The sequence below is a fragment of the Centruroides vittatus genome, unplaced genomic scaffold (genome assembly GCF_030686945.1).
Source record: "Centruroides vittatus isolate TY-2023 unplaced genomic scaffold, ASM3068694v2 contig_2104, whole genome shotgun sequence".
NCBI lineage: Eukaryota > Metazoa > Arthropoda > Arachnida > Scorpiones > Buthidae > Centruroides > Centruroides vittatus.
The window spans coordinates 1,003,150-1,028,932 of NW_027121305.1; the positions used below are offsets into that span (position 1 = coordinate 1,003,150).

A 25,783-nucleotide genomic window follows, 5' to 3' on the forward strand; every position below is an offset into this window, starting at 1 on the left:
GATGTGATTCCCCGCCATTATTGTGGATAATTTCATGTTTCGAAACGTGAATTGAGGAGGGATTTTTCTCATATTTTCTTCACGTTTTTTGGGGAATTTAAAAAACGATGATAGTTATTATTTTGCATGTGGCGACAACTGTCAATTTTCCTTTCATTTTGAAACACGAAACACACTCCGACCGTGACAATTGAGACCCTTCTCGATTGTTTCCTTTGAAAGGGAACCACAATTTGTGAGAGAAACGCTATTCCTCTCTTTAGAAATTCACCATAGAGTGGAACTTTTCAGTTCGGTTTTTAGTATAACATCGGGTTTTAAATTGCAACAATTAAGAAGGCGGTGTGTGAAGTGCCATTGTTTCGTGACCTTTTCGTTCCTCCCCTTACTAAATAAGTTATATATATATGTAATAAATTGTAGTAATATATATCCTATGTTATTGCTCTGAAACAAACTAGAATTGGTGCTGTATATTCAAATAAGAGTATCACACAGGTAAGCTACTCTTGTATCTAGGTCGACAATACTCATTTATAGCAGGCTATTATTCGTTTCTCTCCGAATTTCCGATTGAAAATTCAAGAGTTAAGCTCGTGGATGGCTGAGAAAGAGGATCACTAGGCAATTCAAAAGCGAAAACAAACATACAAAAGCCGAAAAGCGACATTCTGTCGTTCTAGTAAGCGTTTGTAAAACGGTCCAAAATCCGGAAAAGAAGCAGATTTGACTTAATTGTCTGCTCAGAAATTCTGGTTTGTAGAAACTTTAATCATTTCTGAGAACTAAGTAAAAACCACCCTAATTCATTCGCGCAATCCTTGCAAGAATTTATATGTAAAATATCGCTCCAACACAGAATAATCAGTAAAAAGTCCAGCAACGAGTTGCTTAACATTCCCGGCAATATTTGGTGGCGCCATCTGACCATATTGTATTTAAAAACTTTGCCATTTTATAATTAGTTAAAAATAAATATAAAAAGAGCTTAATTTAGTGGGTAGGGATGTTTTTTTTTTTTATAGGAAATTGTAAAATGCCAATAACCCAGTAAAATCGTCACGAAGTCAGACCTCCATTATCTCCCTCGACTTTTAATCACTAAAATTTAATACCATCAATCTTCCTGTGCTTCAACTATTATTAAATAATTAAATCATAAATAAGAATGATGTACAGTAGTTCAGTAAAGGGTACAATAATGATGATTCTTTTCTTTATCGCGTATAAATTCAATAAAGTTAAACATTACTGTTTAATTTGCTAATTTCCGCGCTACTCCAACGATTTTAATGTGAAGCCAATGTCAGGATGCAATTTTTAATCTATATAATTTAAAATATGCGCTCTCCACCTCAAATTAGCTTGCCCCTGCACATCATACTTTCCCTTTAACAATAGAGTTTGTGCCGGTCATTTATTAACAGCTTTCAGGGGATAAGTTTTGAATTGAAATAACGTGTCTTCCGGTTTGGATCGGGAAGTTCGTATATAGTTAATCGGGACCTATCATCCCTAAGATTTTCATACATGGTCTCAACATTAAAAAAAAGTTGTTTCCAACCGCTCCAGCATAGGGTACCACTATAGGGTGCAGGGCCTCATCTCGATATCTGACAATAGTCAGCGATCCGTTTCTGATGACGTGAAAGTCGGAACGACCACCAATGTTGATGCCAGTCCACACCACGATTTCACCGCTACCCAAGGAGTCCCTCTCTCGCATCAAACGTGGATTTTCCCGTGTTCCTCGTTCATGCCAGATCAGGACACGATGATTGTCAGGCTGCAGACTGAGCCGCGACTCATTAGAGGACAGTTAACCACTCATCACGGGTCCAATAACGATGCTCATAAAGTCACCTTCTACGGGTTTTAAGGTGTTCGGCAGATAACTGAATGCATACCATTGGTAGCCGAGCACGCAGTCCAACACGGTGGAGCCTACTTCGTATGGTCTGGGTGCATATCCGTCTAGTGGCAACAAGAAACCGTCCCCACAGCTCTGTGGCATTGCTGCGCCTGTTCCTTCTTGCCAATAAGGTCAAGTAGCGATTATCTCGCTGTTGTGGCAGATGGGCGACCCTGCCCTCGTCATCTTCGTACTGTGCCAGTCTCTTGAAAGCAATTCTACAGTCCTAATCACGCTTTGGGATGTGCAAGTGCTATTGCCACTGTTGTCTGTGTTTGACCAGCTTCTGGCTCTTCAGGTATTCGGGCAAATCGTGTTGCAAGGACTGGAAAATTGCAGGATGTGCACTTTCGAGATCAAGGAACAGGCAGATAAGCCAGCACTTTCAGCCTTTTGTAGTGCATTTTCACCAATGAAATAAAAGTTAGTCTTGCATCTCATTTGCTTAATCGAACACTGATCCACTACAAAACGAGTGGACTAGAGAGCGACGAAAGACCAAATTTATATTAATAAATGTTCGCATTACTCGTTCCATTGTAACTACACTAAGTGATGAAGTGAACCAGACAATACTTTAAAGACGTCTCGCTTAATGCTATTAAAGAAATTTTTTTTATATTTGATATTCTTTTGAAGAAAACACGTTGTTTTAATTCGCGAAAAATTTATTCATTCATTCTAAATGCATAATTTACACAGAAACGCGAATACTCGTGCCGTGTTTTTCTGTCCGTTCACAAAATATACAAGTAAAACACATAAACACGCCAAGATGCGCGTTACTATTCTTTGATTCTTATTTAAATCCTTAATACCCACCTATGACTATTCGAATTCAAATCACAGGAAATTCTTTAGGATCTATTCGGAATCGTACTTCCTACCGGTCACGTGACCCACCAGGTGATGCCTTAAGTCGAGCCCGTCGGAGAACTGTTCTTCGCACAGGTTGCATCGGTACGGCTTGGTACCCAAATGCTTTTCCAGGTGCATCTTTAATATTTTGAAGCTCTGAAAAGCGATATGGCACACTTCGCAGACAAATGGTCTATCGGCGCATCTACTTCTACAGATGAGCTCCCTCTTAAACTTCACGTCGCACCACTTCTTGTGCCTGCAGAAAGCGGAATGGCGCGCGAAAGAGCAACCGCAACACACGCACACGAAATCGTACAGTTTGCGACCGATGTGTCGCATCAGGTGTTCTTTCAAATCGATTCCGACTACGAAGTGTTCGTCGCACAGGTTGCAACGGTAACGTTCGTCACCCAAGTGTCCTCTGAGATGAACCTTTAGGGCAGGAAATATGTGAAATCCTTCCCTACATATTTCGCAAACGTAGGGCTTTTCGCACGTGTGCTTCTTCAGATGATAATTTAGATTGAATTCGCAATTGAGTCCTTTCCCGCAGATTCCGCAAGTAAATGGCTGAGAAGAAGAACCGAGATGCATCTGAACGGAAGGAATGTTGCGATATTCGCTACCGCACACGGGGCATAACACTTTAAATTTCGGACTGTCTCTACTAAACAGCTTCATGTCTGAACTTTCCTCTCGTACCGAATTGTTGCTGGAGCAATCTGTCATACCTAAAAACAACCAGATTAAGAAACTTCGATTAGACATAATAACGTGCACTCGACTGTAAGATTTGTTTTTTTTAGATATTGAATAATATTTTATATCCATCATTTTATTATACATTAATGCCCGATAATCAAATTTCCAAATTAGGTTCAATTATAGATTTGTAAATAAATCATCAAGAGGGGGCGCTACTCGGCTAAACGATTTAGTTAACTAATCGAAAGGTTAATACTTTTTATTTTTCGGATATTTATATATTAAAGAACTTTAAAAATATAACGAGAAAATAGGTAACAGCCATTTCCGTCCGATCGTAATTTTCAAATAATTATGATTACGTCACGATACGATTCCACGAAAGGAAAACGTCGATTGGAAGAAATCGACAATTTTCCGATTTAAAAAAATGGCGAAGTCTTATTATATAACCGGCGTTATATTATAAATTTTATAACAGAGATTAATAAAATAATTTCTACCTCTGAATTTATCCCGATTCCATTCTCGTCGAATCAAGGTTATTATATAATACGGCCGGCAACCAGAGAGGAATTTTCTGTTTAGAGCCACTTTCGCTCGCTAGGAGCGCTGCGGTAGGATGCAGACGTAAAGCGAGCAGTTACATTTGAATTAAGTAAAATGAATTGTCGCGCTTTATTTATTTATTTTTACAAAATTCAAAATCATTATATAAATTAATTGTATTAATTATTAAAGGTATTTTAATATTCAATACGAAATGTATACAATAATTAAACCATCCCACACAACTATATATTATTTTGGAATTGCTTTGCATTACAAAGCTTAGAAAATGTTTATCACCCCACTGATTTACTCTAACAACCAAATTCCATATGTTATCCTATGGGCAAAAAGGGCAATTGCTGGAACCCTGGCAAACAGGGGCCCCTAATCTATCTTTCGTCGGAGAATATTTCTTCAAAAAGTCACCGTAAATGGGGCACTCCTAATGCAAATTTGCCTGGGCACAGTACAGCTTTGGTGCTGTGTGGTGCCCGGGCAAATTTGATTTCTTTGTTTAGTTACGGCAATGCAACACTTGGGTGATCTGTGCCTTCCGGGAGGTCTTTTTAAGGGAATCTGGCCCCTATTTAAGCATTACGGACAGGAAGAAAACATGGAAAACTCAACGTGGGCAGACTGTCCGAGCGAGGCGTGAACCCACGATCGAACTCCCAGTGTTCGGGGAACAAAGACCACTTTTGGCCACTGGTGAGCCAAATTTAATGCCACCTTTTCTCTGTAAAAATCTCCTCCCTTTTGATTTGTATGCAGTGGCATACAAATCAAAAGGGAGGAGATCTTTACAGAGAAAAGTAATATTTGTAACTAATAGACATGGATAAGAAAGCAAAGGTTAAAAATGATTTTTTTAAAAACTGTTCCAGCTTTAGAATAATGGAAGTTTAAAAAGTCTGCGAGTGATTTGAAAATGTAGTATTTGTTACAAAAATTGTGACTTACTTTCTAAAAAGTTTTATAAAATTTATGTAATGGCAAATTTTATCATACGTTACGTACCACGTTGCCAAATACGCCGACATTTTCTGAAAACCGTTGGGGTCGACGTGGGCTCCGACGAGCTTTCAAACATTTTGCAGCCCCAATGGCAATTTTTCCTCCACGGCCAGAAATGGCTAAAGATTATAATTTTTACCTTAGCATCTGGAAGTTTTAAAAGATGTTTGATATAATCAATTTATGACAAATGTATATAATTGTAATGTCTTTGGAGCATGGTTTAGTCATTCCGAGTTTCCTAGTAATTCCGAGGGAACGTAACGAGTTCTTATTTAGTCGATAATCTATCGGATGCAGTACTTAGGGTAGAACAATCAGGAAGCAGAATAAATTTATTTCTTAAACTCATTATTTTCAGATAATCTAGGCCTAATCCGTAATAGTGCACATTCTAAAAACCCATTCGACGTCATACCTCATTCTACGCTTATTTTTGCACTGTGACAAATGGACCGAATAAGCAACTTTTGTCTTATTAATGGCTCTCCACTTCTTTGAGTTTGTGCATTCTTCTCTCAACTTCTTTTTCATTTTTGTGTAATTAATTGTTTGCAAAGACAATATACCTGTTCTTTGTATTCAAAACTTCTTGCAGAACTTCCTGATGAAGCAGATAGAAGTACTAAGAAGTCACTTGTAGAGTCAGACATTAGTCTCTTCGTGTATAACCTGAGACATAAAAGCAATCTTGATGTTTTCTAATAAATAAATCACGGAGTTAATGGGTGTTAGAAATAAATGAAAAACAAATAAAATTAACTTACCAATAAATTTACTTTCTTCTTTGTTGACGACTTTTCGATGGCAAATTCCTTTCCTTTGGAGCTTACTTGTCGAATACTTGGGGAGGTTACAAAATATCGATTTGCCTTGAAAGTTAGTAGAAATAGGACGAGAGAAATGGGCCCCTTAACTCTCCCTTTATATGATACTCTATTATAAAGAATAATACACAATTGAATAATTGCTATATATTTGCACAAAAGGTTCTTCAGTTTTTGGCACCTCAAGTAATAGGTTTAAATCTGGAATTCGTAAAAACAAAAGAATAATCTATTCATTCTTTTAGAGAGTGGATTGGAAAATTGATATTTTATGCTATTTTAAGTACAACTAGGGTTATTTTTATCTGAATTAAATCACGGGTCTTGTCACCATCTACACGATAAGAACAGCAAATCTCGTGCATGTTTGTCCAAAATACCGTTACAATATATTGGCAATAATTACTACCGTAACTGCAAAGAGTTCACGACTGCAGTTACTACTAACATGGCAATATTATATCTGTGCTCCCTCTGCATGGAAGAACTTTGATAAGGAAAATGAAAATAAAAGGTGCGCAGTGAAAAACTCTCTCAATATCAGCATGCAAATGAGATCTGTTGAGACTAATTTTTGTTGCAAAAGCTCAATAATATCAAATTTAGACTTCTAGTTCTATAGATTAAACTTCCTTCGGAATAAGCTGCTTCTTATTCAAAAATGATTTCCTAATTTATATTCTAGTGACAAAAATAAGTAACCATCGTTCCCTCCCTTCACTATTAACTTGAAGTTTACTTGAAATTTCTCAAAATTAATAGCATCGTTTGTTTTAGATGGCCATTAACGTGCCGACTTAATTACGTCAGGACAGAAAAACAAAGTAAAGAAAAATCACAAGAGTTTATTTTAAAATATTCCGCCCGAATGCAATACTACAAGCCGCAACTTATGACCGAATATAATTTTTTTTTCTTTTTACATAAAATTTAAATGAAACTTTAAAAACTTTAATCATAGTTTCTCTTCGCTGCTGAACTTATCTTCACTCCTCTCTCCATTGTTTAATAAGGCCTTGTTCACTGGTTTACCTAAAAGTAAACAAAGTTTAAAAATCTTAAATATACATCTCACACCATTAAAAAAAGAATCAAATGCTAAAAATAAGCATTTAATGTGATTAAAAATGGCTCTGTACAACCCTCTCACTTATGAAAACAAATGCAAACATTGTTATGAGAACATTAACAGGCATAAATATAATTCTCATAGACTAAGTATTCATATTACTGCTAAGCTTGCCTAATCGACTGTAGGAATGACAGCAATTGAGATCGTGACGAGGTACGAGAGGGATATATTTTTGATATTCAGTTATACCAATGACATCTTGATAGTGCAGAAGAACAAAGACAGCTATAGGGCATTTGTACTGAACGTGAACCAAAATCCGGCAGAAGTGATGGGGAGTGACTCTGGAAATTGATGAATTTGACGACAGAAATGTGAACTACCTCGAAATGACCCTATGCATAAAGACAAAAGGTTCATCTTGGTGTATAGAAAATCCATTGTGGTTTCCTCCTACATCCATTTCAGAGATCTGTTCTGGTATAAAGTGGAAACCTTTGGATTCCTTCTCGGAGTCCAGTTATACTTGTCCACGAGTGATCTCGTGAGACTGAAATCGGTATCATTAAAACGATCGAGAGAATTCGCTATTTGCCACCCAGGTTATTAAAGAATTTAATGAAGAGTGTGCAGAGAAGAAAACAGCCAGGAATGGAGATCAAAGGAACGCAGGAGACAAAGTTAATCGAGGTTACGGGGACTAACACCACGAAAGTGCTTAGACCACATCTCAATAGAGCAGAGGATAAGTTTATTGTAACCAGGAAACCTTCAGTATACGATAAGATCAAAAATTTGAAAGAACCCTTAGAGCCAGGATGGTTGAGCAGCATTTATCATATACAAGTATGAGAATTCAGGGGCAACAAAGCATTATACAGGCAGTTAGCAGGCATAATTAAGAAGCAGCAGCAGGAGGATCCCCAAAGGGGAAGGATTACGGTCGCTCTCTCTAACAAGATAATCATAAACAAAAACAAAAGAGTGAGATGGAAGAAAGTGCACATTGTGTGTGTTCCAGATTTTAAACATAGCAACATAAGGACGGGCAACTCCAGTCTCACTAAAAGACAAGAAGAGAGCCAATTTCACAGAAAGATAACGAGGAGAGAAGAAACAGTACAGAAGCTTCATTCAAAACAAATCACACTGCACCACGATTTAAATAATTAAATCTATTAATCGAAATGCTGTTCAAGACCACCACATCACACAAATGCGATTTAATCACGCATGACAACAATTTAAAAGTGAAAGCATTCCATGTTCCAAAAGCAATTTAAAATTCAGAATAAGTTTGATTGATCTGAAAATGAGACAAACATCTAAAAAAAAAAAAAAAACTTAATATAAAGCTATTTACGAGTGACGCCTCAAACTATAGCAAGGAATTATATGTTTCAATGTAAAATGGAGTAGTCTGTTTCAAGAGAGAAAGCAAACAAGTAAAATTCTTAAAAAATAAAATTATGGCAAGCAGTAACAGTAATAATTACAAAGAAATATCATTGATTTCATCAACAGAAATAAATTAAGATATTTTTGACAGTATTATTCAAGTAATCCTCAATAAACGGAACTCAAATTTGGCAATGTATGTCTACTATTTTTACAAATTCTGTTATACATTTCGTACTCAATATTCTACTTTTGACATGGTTACTGTTAAAAAGTAGACCAAGCTTTAAAATTTTCTTCTATAAAATAAGAATGGAAGAAGACGAAATAAATTTTTAAAAATACGCAGAAAAGACTAAAATGTCTTCATTTTCACTACGTCGAATCACAAAAAACAGTCTTCCATTTCAGAGACGATCTTTTATTACAGTCAATGGAAGACTACCGTTCCCGGCGACTCGACGTGGCGAAAATGAAGACATTTTAGTCTTTCTTATATAATTTTTTAATGTGTAAATTCGTCAGCCATTTTTGTTTTTTAACAGAATAAATAAATTCAAATTCTGGCTTTAGGACGATATTAAAAATAAAACACCAAATGCCTTACAGATTGTTTTGCAGTTCGCTACTTACTGCGGAAGCAAGAAAGTTTGACATTTTCGTAATGTTTTGAAGCAACTTTACAGCTTCAGAAGGATTTATATTTGACTAAAAAAGTTTAAAGATTCTGTAGTTTTAGTTTTTGTTTCAAATTCAAACATTTTAAAACAATAATTCTTTTAAAAATCTATTTAGTTCTCTTTTCACAGGATGATCGAAAAGCTTGAAAGATGTTTCTGTATACTTCCGATAATCAAAAGGAGAATGTATATTATGTTATTTACTACACTGAAAATTTTATTTAACTAAATATTTGATATCTCTGCAATAATAATACATAACATACATCCACTTTCACAAATTACATAAATAATTTTATTATAGATACAGTGGACCTTTGTTATAGCGCTGCTCACTATACCGCGCACTCGGTTATAGCGCAGGCAATGTTTGTGACGCGATAAGCTCAAACACGTTTATACAGGTCCGTGCGGCGTTAGCGAGTAGTGCATTTCATTGTTACTGCGTATTGAGTAATTGTGTGTGTATTGAGTTCCTGAATGTATTTTGAATAGTGTTTAATTATTGTATGCATGATGAGTAAAAAAAAAAATTACAGTGTGAAAGAAAAGCTTGACATTATTGCTAAAGTAAAGAGGTGAACCGCGTTACACTGTGCCGCTCGGTATAACGCGGTTCACCTTATAACGCGGGTGTTGTTTTCCGCCCGACACGCGCGTTATATCGGGGGTCCACTGTACTTCCCACAGATTAATTCTGTTATACCATTCATTGCAATCTTATCGCAGAAAATGCAAATTGTTCTACATTCTGTCTACGATCTGGAAAATCTTTCAAATATAATTTTTGCTATGAGATTATATCTATGATGTTAATCATTGTTCTGCTTTTTATTTTTTATTTCTTCCCAGATACGAGAGACTTTCTGTATATCTTTAAATAAATAAAATATTCCATTAGATTTTAAATATATTTCCTTTCATATAATACTGTATCGAATAATAAAATCATTTCTAGGAACAATTAAATTTACAATGCTAAATCTAAGAGAAATTGCAGTTTGATTGACAAATCATAAAAGTAAAAATCATCTATAAAACATACCAAATACTTACCAAATATACTTAGAAAAACTGGGAGAAAAATGAGCCCGTGAGAAGCGCCGATCAACACTATTCCCAGATACATCCGAAAGTAAAAAATTTTAAATATTTGCGACTTGGCAAAATAGAGAACGATAATGCCTCCAAATTTAGTCAAAGTTATTCCAGATAACACCTGGTAATATAAAACAAAATGTTAAATTACGTATATTGTATGTCTGAAATCAACATATTGCATTAATCAAAAGCAGACTAAAATTTTCAATTTCTAGGAAAACTTTGTCGAGTTCATTGATAAATGATATTCAAACAAATAATTTGTCGAACAAACAAAACCTTAAATATTTAATAAGAAAAACAAAATTTTATAATTATGGCAGTTAAATAATTTGGGTATTCGAGCAGTGGTGGCTGATCTAAATCGGTGGTCTGCAACCTTTCCAATCTAACGCTGCAAAATTTTTTGTGGGATGCCAGTCAGTCGGTGCCGCAAATCATCCTTGTGTACGTAAATAAAATGTGACACCGAAGATCTGGAGTTTGTTATATAAATATTAAAAAGTATATACAATAATTAGCATTTTAAAATAATTTTCTTTTTTAAATTTTATAGTACATCTATAAAGTTTGTGGCATGCCAACTGGGAACCACTGAGGTAGATCGTTAATATATCGCTAAATCCATTGTTCCCAATGTAAGGCACACATCTCGAGGGGGGAAATTTGACTTTGAGAGTGGGTTATTAGCGGTGAATTTGAAAGCCTGACAATTGTTCTTATATATTATTCGTAAATTAAGCAAAGAATGTTTTTTAAATTTCCCTCTTTTCGTGCCACCGTCTTCTCAATGTCTTTTCTTTTAAGATAACCTTTATTCCTTACCTCTCCATTGTTACTTTGAGCAAGTTAAGTGGCTTGATTTTATGTCGATAAGTCTGGTTATCTTAGAATAAAGTAAAAATGTCTTTAGTGTGCACACAGTTATTATTGTCGAGTCTTTCGTAAATGCCATGTTCTTTGGATGCTTGTTTAAACCATGTTAATGATGACCTTTTAGGCTTTCTCCACATAAATAGGAATTCACTTTCTAAATGATAAGAATTATATGTTATGGGGCATGGAGCATCGGGACTTTAGAGACGCTTAGGTGGGGCATGGCAAAAAAAATCTATAACTATGAATAATTAAATAATCAACAAATCCATTCGTAGGTTTCTTCAACGACAATACGTTTACCGTTTGTTCTCTCGACAACAAAGAATTTACCATTTTAAATGTTTTGCATGCACATATCCGAAGAGTGAGTGCCAACGTTAGATGAAAAATTTTACCAACAAACAGACAATTATAAAATATTGTAATCCTTTTGTCAGTAAAGCCGGGAACTAAAGAAAATTTTACAATATTTTTCTATAAATTAGATTTCATTTTCAAACAAATACTTTGACAAAAATCTTTATATGGGAGAGCAAAAAACATTATATTGTATTGTAATGTAAAATATAATTTCATTAGTAGTGCACTACAGCATGCTTAACTTAAAAATATATTTTACTGTTAAGTTTACTCACCGAACTTCCCATCTCCGCTAGCGCACTTTCCGCTCTTGCTTTTTTCGACTCTTTGTTACTGACGGCATATGCCCGAACAATGTGAGAACAAAATTCTACTGAGATTCCGATGGCCTATAAATAAGAATTGTAATTTTAGTTGTAAATTTTTAAGTTAGTTTCATTGTTATGTTATATATAAAATAAACAAAAATACAGACATAGAAAACAATCGTTCATATATTTATAACTCACACAAACTTGGAGTTATCATATATTACGGCATATAAGATACACCCCCATTTTAGCACAGACCACTTAGAAAAATTATTTAGTGTATTTACGCTATACTGAACTTTTTGGTACTCTGCACCAAGTTTTCTTTACTCTCTTTAACAAGAATACAGTAAAATTAGAATTCACACTTATTTATTAGAGAAAGAGAAGTTTAAAGGAACTTTTTACAATTAAAATTTATCAATAAAATATTTAGATTAAAAATACATGCAAAAGCTGCTTAGCTATAGGCAAATAATACTAGTATTAAGGAACTGGGCTAGGTAGAAATTACATGTAGCCCGATAAAGGCAGTTTGGGAAATTCACAAGTCTATTCAATGTCTAAGTTATTTATAAATAACTTAATTTGTTTAAAAATATATAACAAGACTTTATTTTCTCTTAAATAATATTTTTATATTCATTAAAAGCGTTTGTAAGCTAATTATTTTCTGGAGCAATCCAAAAATAATCTTCGATACTGCTATTCTACATTTCTAAAAGAAATCAATATTGTTACACTGTAAAAATGCCCAACGTTAAGTGATTGAAATGATATTAATATTTTATAAAAGATCACTTACTTATTGCTAATAAACAGAAAATATCTTTACATACCATTACCAAGTTGACTAATGAGACGGCATTCAATGATATGTTCCACCAAAACATTATTCCCATGAGATTTAGTAAAATCATAAAAATTGTGAGTATTACTGTTAAAGCCGAATAAATATCCAATCCGAGAAGAATGAACGTGACTAGAAATATATCTATCATAGATATCGCTAAATTCTGTATCGTGTCTTTCCACATGGTAAGGTATTGTTCGTAAAATACGTGAAATATGCTATTAAAAAATAAATAAATGATAATAAAGGTTATATTTAATTATTTAAAATTAAAATTTTGTCAATTACTATTCAAAACTACCATATTTTTGTGTAGATTACCCACAGGTTACCTGTGTTTAAAAGAGAATTCGAAAGGGGATGCTGCTTATAGGCCAATTTCAAATTGTAATTACAAACACAGATGTATGAAATGATTGCTTCCAAAGGTGTGGCAGTACAGGTTACACGAGGGTTTTATTCATTCTAGCAATTTTTCTGAAGGATATATATGATTACACAGGTTACACACACAAAAATATGAAAAGTTTTAAATGTTATCGCTTAAACTTTTAAATTATAATCAATACTTTCTGACTATCAGATGGCTAAGATAACTAGAGTGTGGCATTTACCACTCTAGTGTAATTCTAATTAAAATCCAGACCAGAGCCTTGAATTTTCACAAACAGTCTGATGAAGATATGTTAAGACCCATCCCTTGCTACCCAACCAGCCCATCACATGCCTTATCAAATCCACGAAGAGCACAAACAAAGATCCTTTTATCATCAACAAGATAAGAGAATACAGAGAGCCCATTTCCTTAACTTTTGTTACTTATCATGAAGTTACCATAACTCATTGTGTCACATCTCAAATAGAATCCTAACCTCAGATTGAGGATATGTCATAAATCATTAAATTTTCATTTTTATGGAAATATTAAAATTTTAAACATCAAAACACGGGAAAAAATATTCACATTTTCTAGTTATGGTTTGCTGTTATAGCAACTAAAAATGGAAATTGCAGGCAAAGCTGCATGCCTTTCACCATAAAGAATAAAAATAACCTTTAATTTCTAGCCATTATAATGCAAAGGTAGCCTGTAATTTCTGGTATTAAATGTTTTATTTAATAGTCAGAAATTCATTTATAGATTTAGTATGAAATCTACATATTAATTAATAGATTTCATACTAAATTGATTTGGAATTTTAGTTAATTATTATAAATACAGTCGACTCCGCATAAGTCGACACCCGGATAACTCGTCACCGTAGGTTAATTAGTCAGCTTTCTGTGATCCCGGCCGACTTACATAGGCAATAATGTTATTAATGTTAAACGATGTCGAGTAAACAGAGCTTTTTAACTCGTCACCACTGAATAAATCAACATACTTTTTAGAATTCTGATAAGTCAACCCCCCTGAAAAATGAGTTCACACCATACAGCTTATTGTACAGTGTGAACTCATTTTTCAGGGGGGTTGACTTATCAGAATTCTAAAAAGTATGAAACAGAAAAAGTATGTTGATTTATTCAGTGGTGACGAGTTAAAAAGCTCTGTTTACTCGACATCGTTTAACATTAATAACATTATTGCCTATGTAAGTCGGCCGGGACCACAGAAAGCCGACTAATTAACCTACAGTGACGAGTTATCCGGGTGTCGACTTATGTGGAGTTGACTGTATTTTAAAAATCTTATAAAATTGATGATTTGCATTATTCTTTAACATAGTCTAATGGAATTCTACAAGTAAATAATGTGCAAAATTCATTTCATAATTATAAATTTGAATAATTTTGATTAAATTATTCTCTACAGATAGATAAATTCAAACGTACTTTAATAAATGAACACAAACTTAAATAGCAAAAATGATGCTTGTTAGAAAGTGCTTATTAATAGTTGTTCGTGTTTGTAAAGTACAGATTATGTTTTAATAGGCAATTCGTGTTTTTATATGAATGTATCTTGATTGAAACTCTACATTGGAATAATAATTTTGTCATTTATTAGTAAAGCAGGAAGTTTTTCTGTGCTACAGAATACTTCTGCCCATTCTTCAGGTTAACCAAGAAGAAAAAGCAGTGCTTGGAAAAGTAAGCAGTTAACTTCTTCACTAATTCATTCATAAACAACGATGATAATTGCAAGCAACGGTGGCTGTTGTTATTATAGTACTCAGTTTTCATGTAAAAGCTAAACTAGCACTAATTATTGGATACCTGATGATGAATAATATTTGGTCGATCATTTGTTTGTGTTCTTTTACACTCTTCCCAATTAATTTGTGTTCACGTTTGCTCATTAAAGTATGCTTGCAAATATTCAGATTCATTCATTAGGTATAAATACTTTAATGTTCAGATTAAACAACAGGTTTACAGTGTGCCAGATTGTGTTGGAAATATTCCTGCAAACTCCGACCGAAAAATATGGCATCAGATATTCGTTATAGATGGACCCGACCCCAACCCACCTTCCAACCTGTACTATTGATGACAAATGATTAGAATATAGATTGAATATGAACTTATACTTCTATAATAATATACTGGTATCTTGACTATCTGTCTATGTAGACAAAATAATAGACATTGTTCTATTACATATACATGTATATGTTTCTATTTATATACATGTTTCTATTTATTAACATTAATATTGTGATTATTTGTATATTTTTATTTACTTTTGAAAGATTTATCTTGTCACAAGCTAGACAAAACATGCTTGTATAGAGACACGGATAATAGAAGAAAACATTCAAAATATTTCTGTTAAGAGAAAGCTAACTCCTTGCCAAAAAGTATTTACTCATTTACAATTATTATAAATAAGCTTAATTATTGACATGTACTGTACGACTGTGTAATAACTAGAAGAATGTAAATTGTAACTATAGATGCTTGAAATTAATTTAAAAATGAAACTATAGAATAATTGACATTCAATTAATAACAATCAAAATAAGAATCAAAACAATACAAAAATTACCTGTAGGGAAATATTTCGGCATCTACATTATAACCCTTTAAAGTGGTCGTGATATTCCGAGTTATGTCACGGCTCCACTTCAGAGCTTCTGTAAAATCTGACGAATTCTTCAGCGCAGAGTAATAAGTCATGAACGAGGTTGCTACGATTAAAGATTCGATAGGAAAAAAAAAATCTCAATTTTCTATAATTTCAGAATTTTTAATCTAACAAATATTATATAGCAATAACATTTAAATTAATGTATATTTATTAATTATAAGTCATTGAAATTATAATTTTATTTTAAACAATAGGTTAATGTTACCCTAGGTCACAAAATGGCGGCGGCTGGATTTTTTCCCCATCATGGCGACCGCGGTGGGGAAAAACTTTTTCCCTATAGTCGTGACGTCGATGCCTTGGAGAATTTTTCCCTGTTCGATTTCATACCTGAGTTCGACGTTGGCGACTGTCCTGTAACCTCAAAACGGCGACTTTCGTGTGTGTAAATTTGGGACGGTAGAGGGAGCCTTTTCGTGACGTCGTGCGAGAGTAATATCGGCGGGTAATTCGTAGTGGTTTTACGAACGAATATGCAAATGCTTGATCTGTGACATATTCAATCTGTGACATCTGTGATCTATTCAATTTTATGCAAATTGCCTACCAGTTGGAAACGCCTGCTGCTGTGTTGCAGTTCGGTTGAACAGTCGTATTTCTTTTCATAACGATTTATCGGTTTCGCAGTAACTATTAGCCGTTAATATTTGTTATTATTACTTCCTGTATTTGTAAGTATTCCTATTTCTTTTATTGCAATATTTCGCTAAGCGTTAGAAAAACCTGTAATTAGAAATTAAGGAAAGGCTTTGTTTTTTTTTTACCTACATCCCAACCTCCCCTCTTTTAGTTTATTACAAATTGTTCGGAAATGAGTGATTTAGTCGATTTGCTTTCCAACGACGAATTTTGGTCGAAATGCACTTGCCGTGATTTTTACAAGTTGATGGAAGGCGAATTTTTGGAGTTAGGTGTACCTCCTCTTATCGATAGCGCATTTAAATTTGCTGCGAAATTAGGAATACAGCCGACCGAGGCCATTTGCATTTATTGTGATTCCCTATGCAAATTATACTACCGGAGTAATAGAGAAAGCTGTTTCCTGCGATGCACGAAGTGCCGTACAATGACTTCAGCCTTCGAAGGTACATTTAAAAGTAAATTTGGTCGCATTTCCTGGGGTAGCATTCTGTCGTTTATATGGAACTATCTTTGTCTGGAGTGTACTGCGATGACCTCTGCGATTGCGGCAGGCATATCTAGAAAGGCGGGTGTCGATTGGTCCAATCATATAAGGTTGGTAATGCTTATTGCTATGAGTAATATGTCATCATTTAAAATCGGAGGGCCAAATAAAACAGTGGAGATTGACGAGACTGTCATATGTAAGAGAAAGTACGAGAGAGGGCGTATATTAAAGAGCACGAAATGGGTGGTTGGCGGAATCTGCCGGGAAGACAAGAATTGCTTCGTATGTCAGGTTAACGACAGATCAGAAAATACTTTGAATTGGATCGTGTATAAATACGTAAATTCAGGCAGCACTATAATAACGGACGAATGGAAAGGATACATGCATATTGACGACATCGAAGGGGTAGCAGTCGAACATAGAACAGTAAATCATTCGAAAAATTTCGTCGATCCCAAAACAGGAGATCATACTCAGAATATCGAACGGCTCTGGGGCTATTTAAAAAACAAGAAACACCTGCCAAAACACTATACTAGTGATCTATCTGACTCGTACATGTACTTGTTTATGTATAAGAAATTCTTGAATTGGCCCTCCAGGAAACCAGGCGAGAGATTTCAAATTTTTGCTCAACACTTACGCAACATATATCCTGGCAGTGGAAAAGTGCCGATTTGGCGCGAGCCCTAAACTGTTCCTTCGGCGCCCGCGGCGATTACGAAACAGAAAGGAAACAAGAAACAAGAAGAAGGGAAAGATGTCAAAAAGCAGGAAAGTGCTTCCACATCAAAAGAAGGAAAACGTCAATCGACCAATAAAACAGCGGCCGAAGGAAAAAGAACAGGGAAGAAAAGAAATGCACCGAAAGAAAATCTGGAGGTTAGCGAAACCGGGAAAAACTTGGATCGGACAGGAAAGAAAGAAAGGAAGAAGTAGCCAACGTTCATCGGAAAGTAAGTAAAAAATTACTTTTTCGCTTTTTTTAATTTGTTACATTTCGGTTAAAATCCGCGTATATTGTCGAGCTATTCAAGATGGCGGCCAGTTACGTGGCCATCTTGAATCGAGGGAAAAATTTTTTCCCCGTCGCAGTCTCCAACGTAGGGAAAAAATCCAGCTGCCGCCATTTTGTGACCTAGGGTAACATTAACCAAACAATATAGTACACTCCCGATCTTACAACCTACCCGACCCCCGGAAGTCATCCTATTTTCTATCGTGTAAAATAGTATAATTTATAACACACAAATTAAGTTAAATACATGAAAATACAGTAGTTTTGATTATATATGAGGTAAAATACATTTGAAAGCTTCAATTGATTGTAAAGAACACAGAAAACATTTTAAACATTCCATTATTGATGCGAGTTTATTCATATATTTACCTACTTTTCAACATAATTACCTCTGAAATCAAGAAAATTTGAATATCAAGACAAGCACTTTTTTAAATCTCTTCAAACATGATTGTCACCATATTTTTATGATGTTTTAACAGAACGAAACCATCTTTCTTAATTCCAGCAAATCAATTTAAGGATAAAAACATTTTTGATCTGGATTGATAGAGCATCAGTTGCTACGAGAATAGAATGAGAATTAGAATACAAGATTCACCACCTTTTGAAAAACTTTCCCAATTAATATCTCTGGCTTAGCCAATACAATATTCCATATTCCCGCGGCTACCAAAGATAATTTTTTCTATTGCAAATTTCTTGAGACCGCTTTAATTTCCCCAGAACCTCACAGTTGCACGATCAGATATGCTGCATCCCCAGTTTTAAGTAAAAATACCGTATATCTCGGCGGATAAGATGCTAGTTGAACCGTAAAAAATGGCCCCGAAAATCCGGGGTCGTCTTATAGGACAGATACAAAAAAATTAAATTGAAATTTATATAAATTAAAACCATTATAAAAAGACAGACAAATCATAATTATTTACTAGAAGACAGTAGGTTATGTGCACAAAACAGAATAGCCCATAGGATTTTTTTGTAAATAGTTAAGGTCATTACACGAATGCCCGAATTAGTGCGAATGTTTGCAAAAATCGCCAGATGCAAAAAAATAAAATTTGTTTATTCGAAAAATTACAAATAGGACACAATTCCATATATGCTATACAGTATTATTATTCAAATAATGATTGCTGATCTAAACTAAATTCATAGGCCATTGATAGTTTGGGGGTCGTCTTGTAGGACAGATATATGCTAAAACTATAAAACTTCGACGAAAATTTATACATTGCCTTATCTGAAGGTCGTCTTATCCGCCGAGATATACGGTAATTATATAAATTATACAAGACAAGTAATAAAAATTAAGTTCTTTGTTACCTCCGATTTCGTTTCCATTTAACTGTACAGCAGTTTCGTATGAAGCTTTTCCTCTGAAAATTTAAATTAAATATCTTGTAAAATTAACATTTTCTTTTTATTATATTAGTAAATAATAATACCAGTAATAATAACAATAATAATATTGTTCTTTTATGAAAAAATTATGCAGATTTTTTTCATTTTTCAGACATTTAACTAACTATTTGAATAAATAAATATTAAGTTGTACTTTGTATGTATCAAATTGTCTTTATTGTACAATGTTTTTTTGATTTGGCAGTTTATTCAAATGTTTTAGATACATAATCCAGCATCAACATTCCAATTAGAATGTTCTATTAGACCTCAAGAACAAGTGATGCAGTGTTACACAAATTACTGTAAAAAAAACATGTCTGGGCTGTAACAGTCTGCGCCTCATCTGAAGACCAGTATAATGCAGTCTATCACCAAATGTTTATTAATAAGAAGCCAAATAATTGCCTTATTGAATCGGATTATTTTACTGCTACCATTAATAATTTGGTTACATCTAAAATTAAATACATCAAGAAGCGAAAAGTCGAACAAAGGTCCAGATAGAGTAATTGGCAATGCATCTGCACACTTAGAGAGAGTTGCAGGTTCGAGTCCAACTCTGGGCCAATTCTTTTCTTCCAGAATTATTTAATAAAATATTAATTTAATTATAATTTAGAATAAGTATTAAAGTTAATAAGAGATGGTGCTTAACGCCTAACTCTAGTACCAAATTAATTATTAATAGTAGCGGTAAAATAGCCCGATTCAATACGGCAATTGTTTGGCTTCTTATAAAATAAAGTATCAGAAACCAGAAATATTTCCAAAGTAAATTTGGAAACAAGCTGTAAAAATAATAAATGAACACAATGCTTATACCTCAGACTCCACATGGGTTTGGTTAGCATCTAAGTGCAATTTCTCTCATCTTATCAATGTTATAAAAGCTAAACTTAGATAAATAAATATATAAAATAAAATAAAATAAACTGTATATTTATCTCTATTTTACTTTATTTAATTTTATTTTTTCCAATTCGAATTTGTAGTTTTTAAATTTAAAACAACTCAAAATCACTTATTCCATAAGCCAAAAGATGTAGTCAAAAATATTTCCAATTAAGTTATCTGGGTTAATGTTACCCTAGGTGCCAAGATGGTGGCTCGTCTCTGATTCCAGCAAGGATACACTGGGACGCATGTTCTAACCTAACCTAACCTATTCTAATAAATTACCATAATTATTAGCAACCAAATTATTAGAATAGGTTAGGTTAGGTTAGAACGTGCGTCCCACTGTTTCCTTGCTGGAATCAGAGACGAGCCGTCATCTTGGCACCTAAGGTGACATTAACTGTTATCTGCTCAGTAACCAGAATTTTAGCAATTGTTTAATCATTACTATTTCTATTTATAACTGTACAAAATGTCATATTTAAGTGCTGTACAAAATATACACTGTAATATATATAATTTATTTCTCTGTAAATTTTCATCCGATGGAGATTTTTTTTTAAATAAAATTGAAGACGAAGTCTGCCCAAAAGGAATCACCATTTATTTTTTCTGTGTTCCAGACGATACACATTCTTGGCAACTGACCTTTCTTTGCAGGCTACTTGTTGCCAAACGTTAAAAAAGCCCTTTTAAGAAACAAAATATATCCAATTAAAATTACAAGTAATTTCCGGAAAAGGAACTGGTGACATACAGATGTCTTGCTTGCATCCATCATACCTTCGTCGGGGGTGTTACTGGAAAATGTAATTTGAAGAAAGACAAGTAGCCTACAAAGAAAGGTCACTGGAACACAGAAATAATAAATGGTGGTCCCTTTTGGACAGACTGTCTACAATTTTATTATTAATATAATTTATTTCTGTTAAGTTTATTTCAGGAGGAGGATCTTAATTTATGACACCAAATCCGTAAGAGGAAATTAATTATAAAAATCTATTTTCAAACCTTGCATATTAATTACTTATTAATTCTATAAAAAATTTTTAATCTCTCTCTTTTTATATATATAATTTATATCACCTACCCTTTCGGACACGACGACGACGGTTCTTCTTCAAGAAAGTGTCTCACGTACTCTGTGAAGTTTGCAGGCCTGGGACGATTCGTTGTCGAATTTACGATATTGCAGCTAACGCAATCGGCTATTTGAACAAGAAAAAAAAATTAACTAACATACCAGAAACTAATTATTACAAATATTGTCTTTAATACAAAGAAAAATGGACAGTTTTGATAATGTTTCATCTTCAGATCATATTTACAATTTGAATATAAAACACGAGTACAGAAGATTATATTCTTAAAACCTTTCTAAAGTTGCTGAAATCAATAATTTTTTAATTAAAAACTAAAATATAAACTGTGAATAGGAATCTTTTCGATACTGATTTTAATGGGACAGACGAAATAATTTCATCAATAATTATTTTTCTTTTTTATTAATATAATTTTGAAGGCGCACCGATAATTCTGAACACATCACAAGAACTCGAGTTCTGTCCAGTAATGAGAAATTAAGAAAACTACGAACATTTGACTCCTTCTGAGACCTGCTTCAGATTTAAAGTTCACCATTCTACAATGGAATGTTTCAACCAGATCATTTGTGAATGTGTGCATTCAGTATTACAGAGCATTTCAGTTAAGGAAGATGTAACTGTCATACCAATAATTTTCTTGTGTCGTAAAGATCAGAGTTAGTGAACTTTAAATAGAAGATTTCATTCAAAAGGCAATAAATTAATTCGGTCATACAAATATATTAAATATGAATTTTATTTGTTTGCTAAAACTAAACTTACCACGAACTGTTGAAGGGCAGTATCGTGTAGTATTTGCATATACTTTACAACAGTCGCTACTAGCCCATGAGAAATAATCATCTAACCATGAAAATGCATCATACGCTATATGCGTTCTGCAAAAAAAAAAATTTATTAACTGTAATTTTTACATTGAAGGATAAAGAATAAATTATTAATTTTTTAATGTTAGCATCTGTAAATCTGTGTTTCCGGTGCATTAATAAAATTATCTAATGTACGTAATCTAAAATAATTTGAATATTTGAAATAAATCACTTGAAAATTCATTATCTTGTTTCATATATAAAAAAAATGTGTATAAACAGTCCAACATAAAATGCTTTAAAAATAGAGCACAAGCATTTTATATTTGAATTTATTTCATTAAATGAAGTTTGTAGTGCTTATTTTGTGTGTAAACAGTATTTATAATTTTATAAAAATTTCTTTGCACAAAATAAGTTTCATTTAACCCTATTCACGAGACTAAATTCCTTAGAGAATCGTCACATGTTAAATCTTCTGTACTAAGGTCTGTTTGGAAATACAGTAGAGAGTAGCTAATCCGAATCAATTGGGGACAGGGGTTGTTCGGATTAGTGATTTGTTCGGATAACCGATTACGTACGAAAAAATATATTAACCTGTCTGATTTTCAAATTTTCTCCGTTGCGTGTCGCTTCATGTTGAATTTTCGTTGATTTTAAGCCTAACGAAAATTTTTTATAATAATAGTCGAGGCTATTGTATCGTTAAAAATTATTTCTTTATTTTGTACAAATAAAATAAATATATTGAAAAATATAAAAACATGAAAATTATACTTTAGAAGTAAATCTAGTATCAAAAACGTTAGATTCGGCATGACAAATCCGACTGAAAATCGTTCGGATAACCGACGATTCATATTACAGGGGTTCGGATTAACGACTCTCTACTGTACTTATCTGTTTCAGCTGCTGAAACCAGGCATCATTGAAAAATGTTATCTACTGTGTTTCTCCAAAAATAAGATCTAGTAGAGGTTTTGCTGAATCGCTAAATATAAGGCCTCCCCGGAAAGTAAGACCTAGCAAAGTTTTTGTTTGGAAAGACCGAACAGAACACCAGAGCATGCAGCTGCGATTCTTTTTAGCCTGCCGCCGTTATCCCCTACCTTCATCGTAAGTTGCAGAGCAGCTGCATGCAGGACGTGAAGACTCACCTACCACCAACCCCGATGTTCCCTTCTGCAGCCGTCACTTGTAAATGTGCAAGCAAGGCATCAAGAGGCCTGTTGTGTGCTGCCATACCGTACGCTGTCCTTGCTGTATGAGTGTGCTGTAGTAAACTCCTCGTGGTGGCCAGAAGCCGCCATACCATACAAAAAATAAGACATCCCCTGAAAATAAGACCTAGCGCGTCTTTGGGAGCAAAAATTAATATAAGACACTGTTTTATTTTTGGGGAAGCAGGGTATAAAGTTTCTGGTAGTATAACAGTCGCTACCATCACCCTTGAGGACCGGTTGCTAATCAAGCTTCAAGGGTGGATTAGAGAACGATCCTCCAACAACTGATGATGTCATTCGTCACTACCAACCAATCAATCAGTAAGCATTTCCAAACAGACCTTATGGCTATAACCAATATAGCTCTTATGAGTTTTTTCTTATTTACCATATCCTGTTTTCATTTACCATTAATTGAACAATTATAAGAAATTAAAAATATAAAATAGCTATATTAGCTAATTATTCTGAAAGCGCACAATTCTAGATTATCTACCGATACATTATTAGTTTTCGGTTGCAACGAAAACGATAATTAATAACGTAAATGGCTATTGGAAAACTGCTATTTCCGGATTCTTGTTTTATTAGATTATTATTTAGCTGTGAAATACCTTAATATAGTTTATTGCAAACTATTGATTTGTAAGGATGCATACCATATGTAGGAAACCTATGAAAACTTACATTATACATTACTAATCAGTCTTATGAATTTTCATAAAGGCATCTGCTGCACAAGGTAATTAAGGTAAAAAAAAAAAAAATTGATAATGAAATCGCTATTTTTCTACTAAAATATTTTTAAAATAAGTGTAATTTATCCAAAACACTTGCATATGAATTGCTGTGCTATTTACACTAGGGATCATCAATTTGTCATCTGGCCATCAACAATCAATTCCCATTGCAAAACGAATACTTATCACACAGCGTACATTACTTTATCGCGAAGAGTAAATTGTAAAAAAATCCGATAGTGTAAAAATCAATTTAAATTTAAATCCACTGTACAAACATAATAATTTAAATATTCGATAATTAATTCTTTTTAATACTCAGAATGTCAGAAAAGGCCACTATCGACATTTTAATAGATGCCAACTGGAGACGTTAATGTGTCAAAAATTGAAAAATTCCAAATTGTCACACACGAATTAATGTAGTTATAAGAAAGACGAAATCGTTTTCATTAATTTTTAAATTGTACTAATAATAAAAGTGTAATCTTACCGATTATTATTTATTGCTGCATAAGATATTTGCATTAAAAGTGAAAACCTGTTGCATCCGTCACTACTACAAATCAAATTTTGATTTTCATAAGTTGTGTAATTGTATCCTTCTTTGACGACGGTGTACATTGGTGGCCCGACGGCTAAATATTCTGCTTGATTTTCAAAATAACGATAAACATAACAGTCCTACAAAAAAAATAAATAATGAAAACAAACATTTATTAAATACAAAGAAAAATTAACATTAATGTAATTTGTACTGCTCTTTTTCAATTTTAAACTTGTAATTACTTTCAACTTCAGGTCCTTCAATATAAAAAAAAAATAATAATCCCTATAGTACCAGACAGACAGACTGACTAAAATGACAGCATAAATCTAAATATAAATCTTCACACTCAATTCCAATCGTCATCTTCTAAACACCGTACATAATGGAAGAGCAGTAATTTGCATCTTTATTGTCTGACTTTCTCTTCTGCAACAGTGACAGCTTTATGCGGGCCAAAATTTTGTCTGATAGTTGCTTTTTCTCATAGCTTTAATTGTACTTGTTTCAGTAAGCATATAATTATAAAATTAAAATGGGAACTAGAAAGCAAGGCTAGGAAGTAAGTGATTCTCTTTGAATAGTGTCGTGCCAATAACTAATATACAGTAAGACCCCCGCTTAACGCGGGGGATGCGTTCTTAGATGACAGAGCGCTAAACGAAACAGCGTTAAACGGGGTCATCTTAACATGTAAATAAGGGGATACATGAAACAGAACAGAGAATAAGAAAATTTATCAGTTTTTTTTGTTTTATTTTGTAACATTTATTGTTAAATACTTTTTTATTACATTAATTATAGACTTATTTATTGCTAATATCGAAATTTATTCATAAAACATTCATGAAAATAAAAAAAAGTTTGAGTAAAGAAGTTATGTTTGTGATGAGGAAGGTTCTTCCTCATTTGACATCTTTTGTTTCTTTGTGAAGAAGTCATCTAACGTCGTTTGCCTTTTCCTGTTTCGTTCAGCAAGCAGTTGTCGATAGCAAGACATCGCATCCATGACACTTCGTCTTGCCTTTGAACTTCTATCAAAATTGAAATCATTTTGTATAAACTGATCCATTATTTCCGTTATACTGGCTAAACTTTTTTTAGAAAATCCGTTGAAAGTTCCTTTTGTTCCTCATCTTCAGAAACGCTAATTTCGTCATCTTCATGCACCTGTTGTTCTACTAATTCTTTTAGATCGTCGTTGGAAAAACTTTCTCCAGTTGTAACTTGCAATAATTCTTCAATATCCTGCGCATTTATATTATCCAACCCTGTT

General features: G+C 33.6%; 2 protein-coding genes across 4 annotated transcripts in view; both read right to left on the minus strand.

The window, feature by feature from the left end:
- Positions 1-2,559: 2,559 nt before the first annotated feature.
- Positions 2,560-4,051, minus strand: LOC136970685 (zinc finger protein 426-like). Its single transcript, XM_067265151.1, has 2 exons — positions 3,982-4,051; positions 2,560-3,504 (listed from the first exon to the last, which is right to left on the minus strand). The coding sequence occupies exon 2, from the start codon at positions 3,500-3,502 to the stop codon at positions 2,777-2,779; it is 726 nt and encodes a 241-aa protein (XP_067121252.1). The 5' UTR covers positions 3,503-3,504; positions 3,982-4,051; the 3' UTR covers positions 2,560-2,776.
- A 2,645-nt stretch (positions 4,052-6,696) lies between these two features.
- Positions 6,697-25,783, minus strand: part of LOC136970678 (NPC intracellular cholesterol transporter 1-like) — a 152,753-nt gene continuing 133,666 nt past the window's right edge. For all 3 annotated transcript variants that reach the window (XM_067265139.1, XM_067265140.1, XM_067265138.1), the window contains exons 17-25: positions 24,454-24,644; positions 21,948-22,063; positions 21,170-21,287; positions 19,102-19,154; positions 15,518-15,659; positions 12,512-12,743; positions 11,637-11,750; positions 10,078-10,240; positions 6,697-6,903 (exon numbers count right to left, since the gene is read on the minus strand). In XM_067265139.1, the coding sequence (XP_067121240.1) occupies positions 6,827-6,903; positions 10,078-10,240; positions 11,637-11,750; positions 12,512-12,743; positions 15,518-15,659; positions 19,102-19,154; positions 21,170-21,287; positions 21,948-22,063; positions 24,454-24,644 (1,206 nt within the window). In that variant the 3' untranslated portion in view covers positions 6,697-6,826. The remainder of the gene's footprint in view (positions 6,904-10,077; positions 10,241-11,636; positions 11,751-12,511; positions 12,744-15,517; positions 15,660-19,101; positions 19,155-21,169; positions 21,288-21,947; positions 22,064-24,453; positions 24,645-25,783) is intronic.

What these genes read in the sequence shown, in the direction of transcription:
- LOC136970685 (XM_067265151.1), bottom strand. Translation starts at nt 3,502, where the DNA reads ATGACAGATTGCTCCAGCAACAATTCGGTACGAGAGGAAAGTTCAGAC.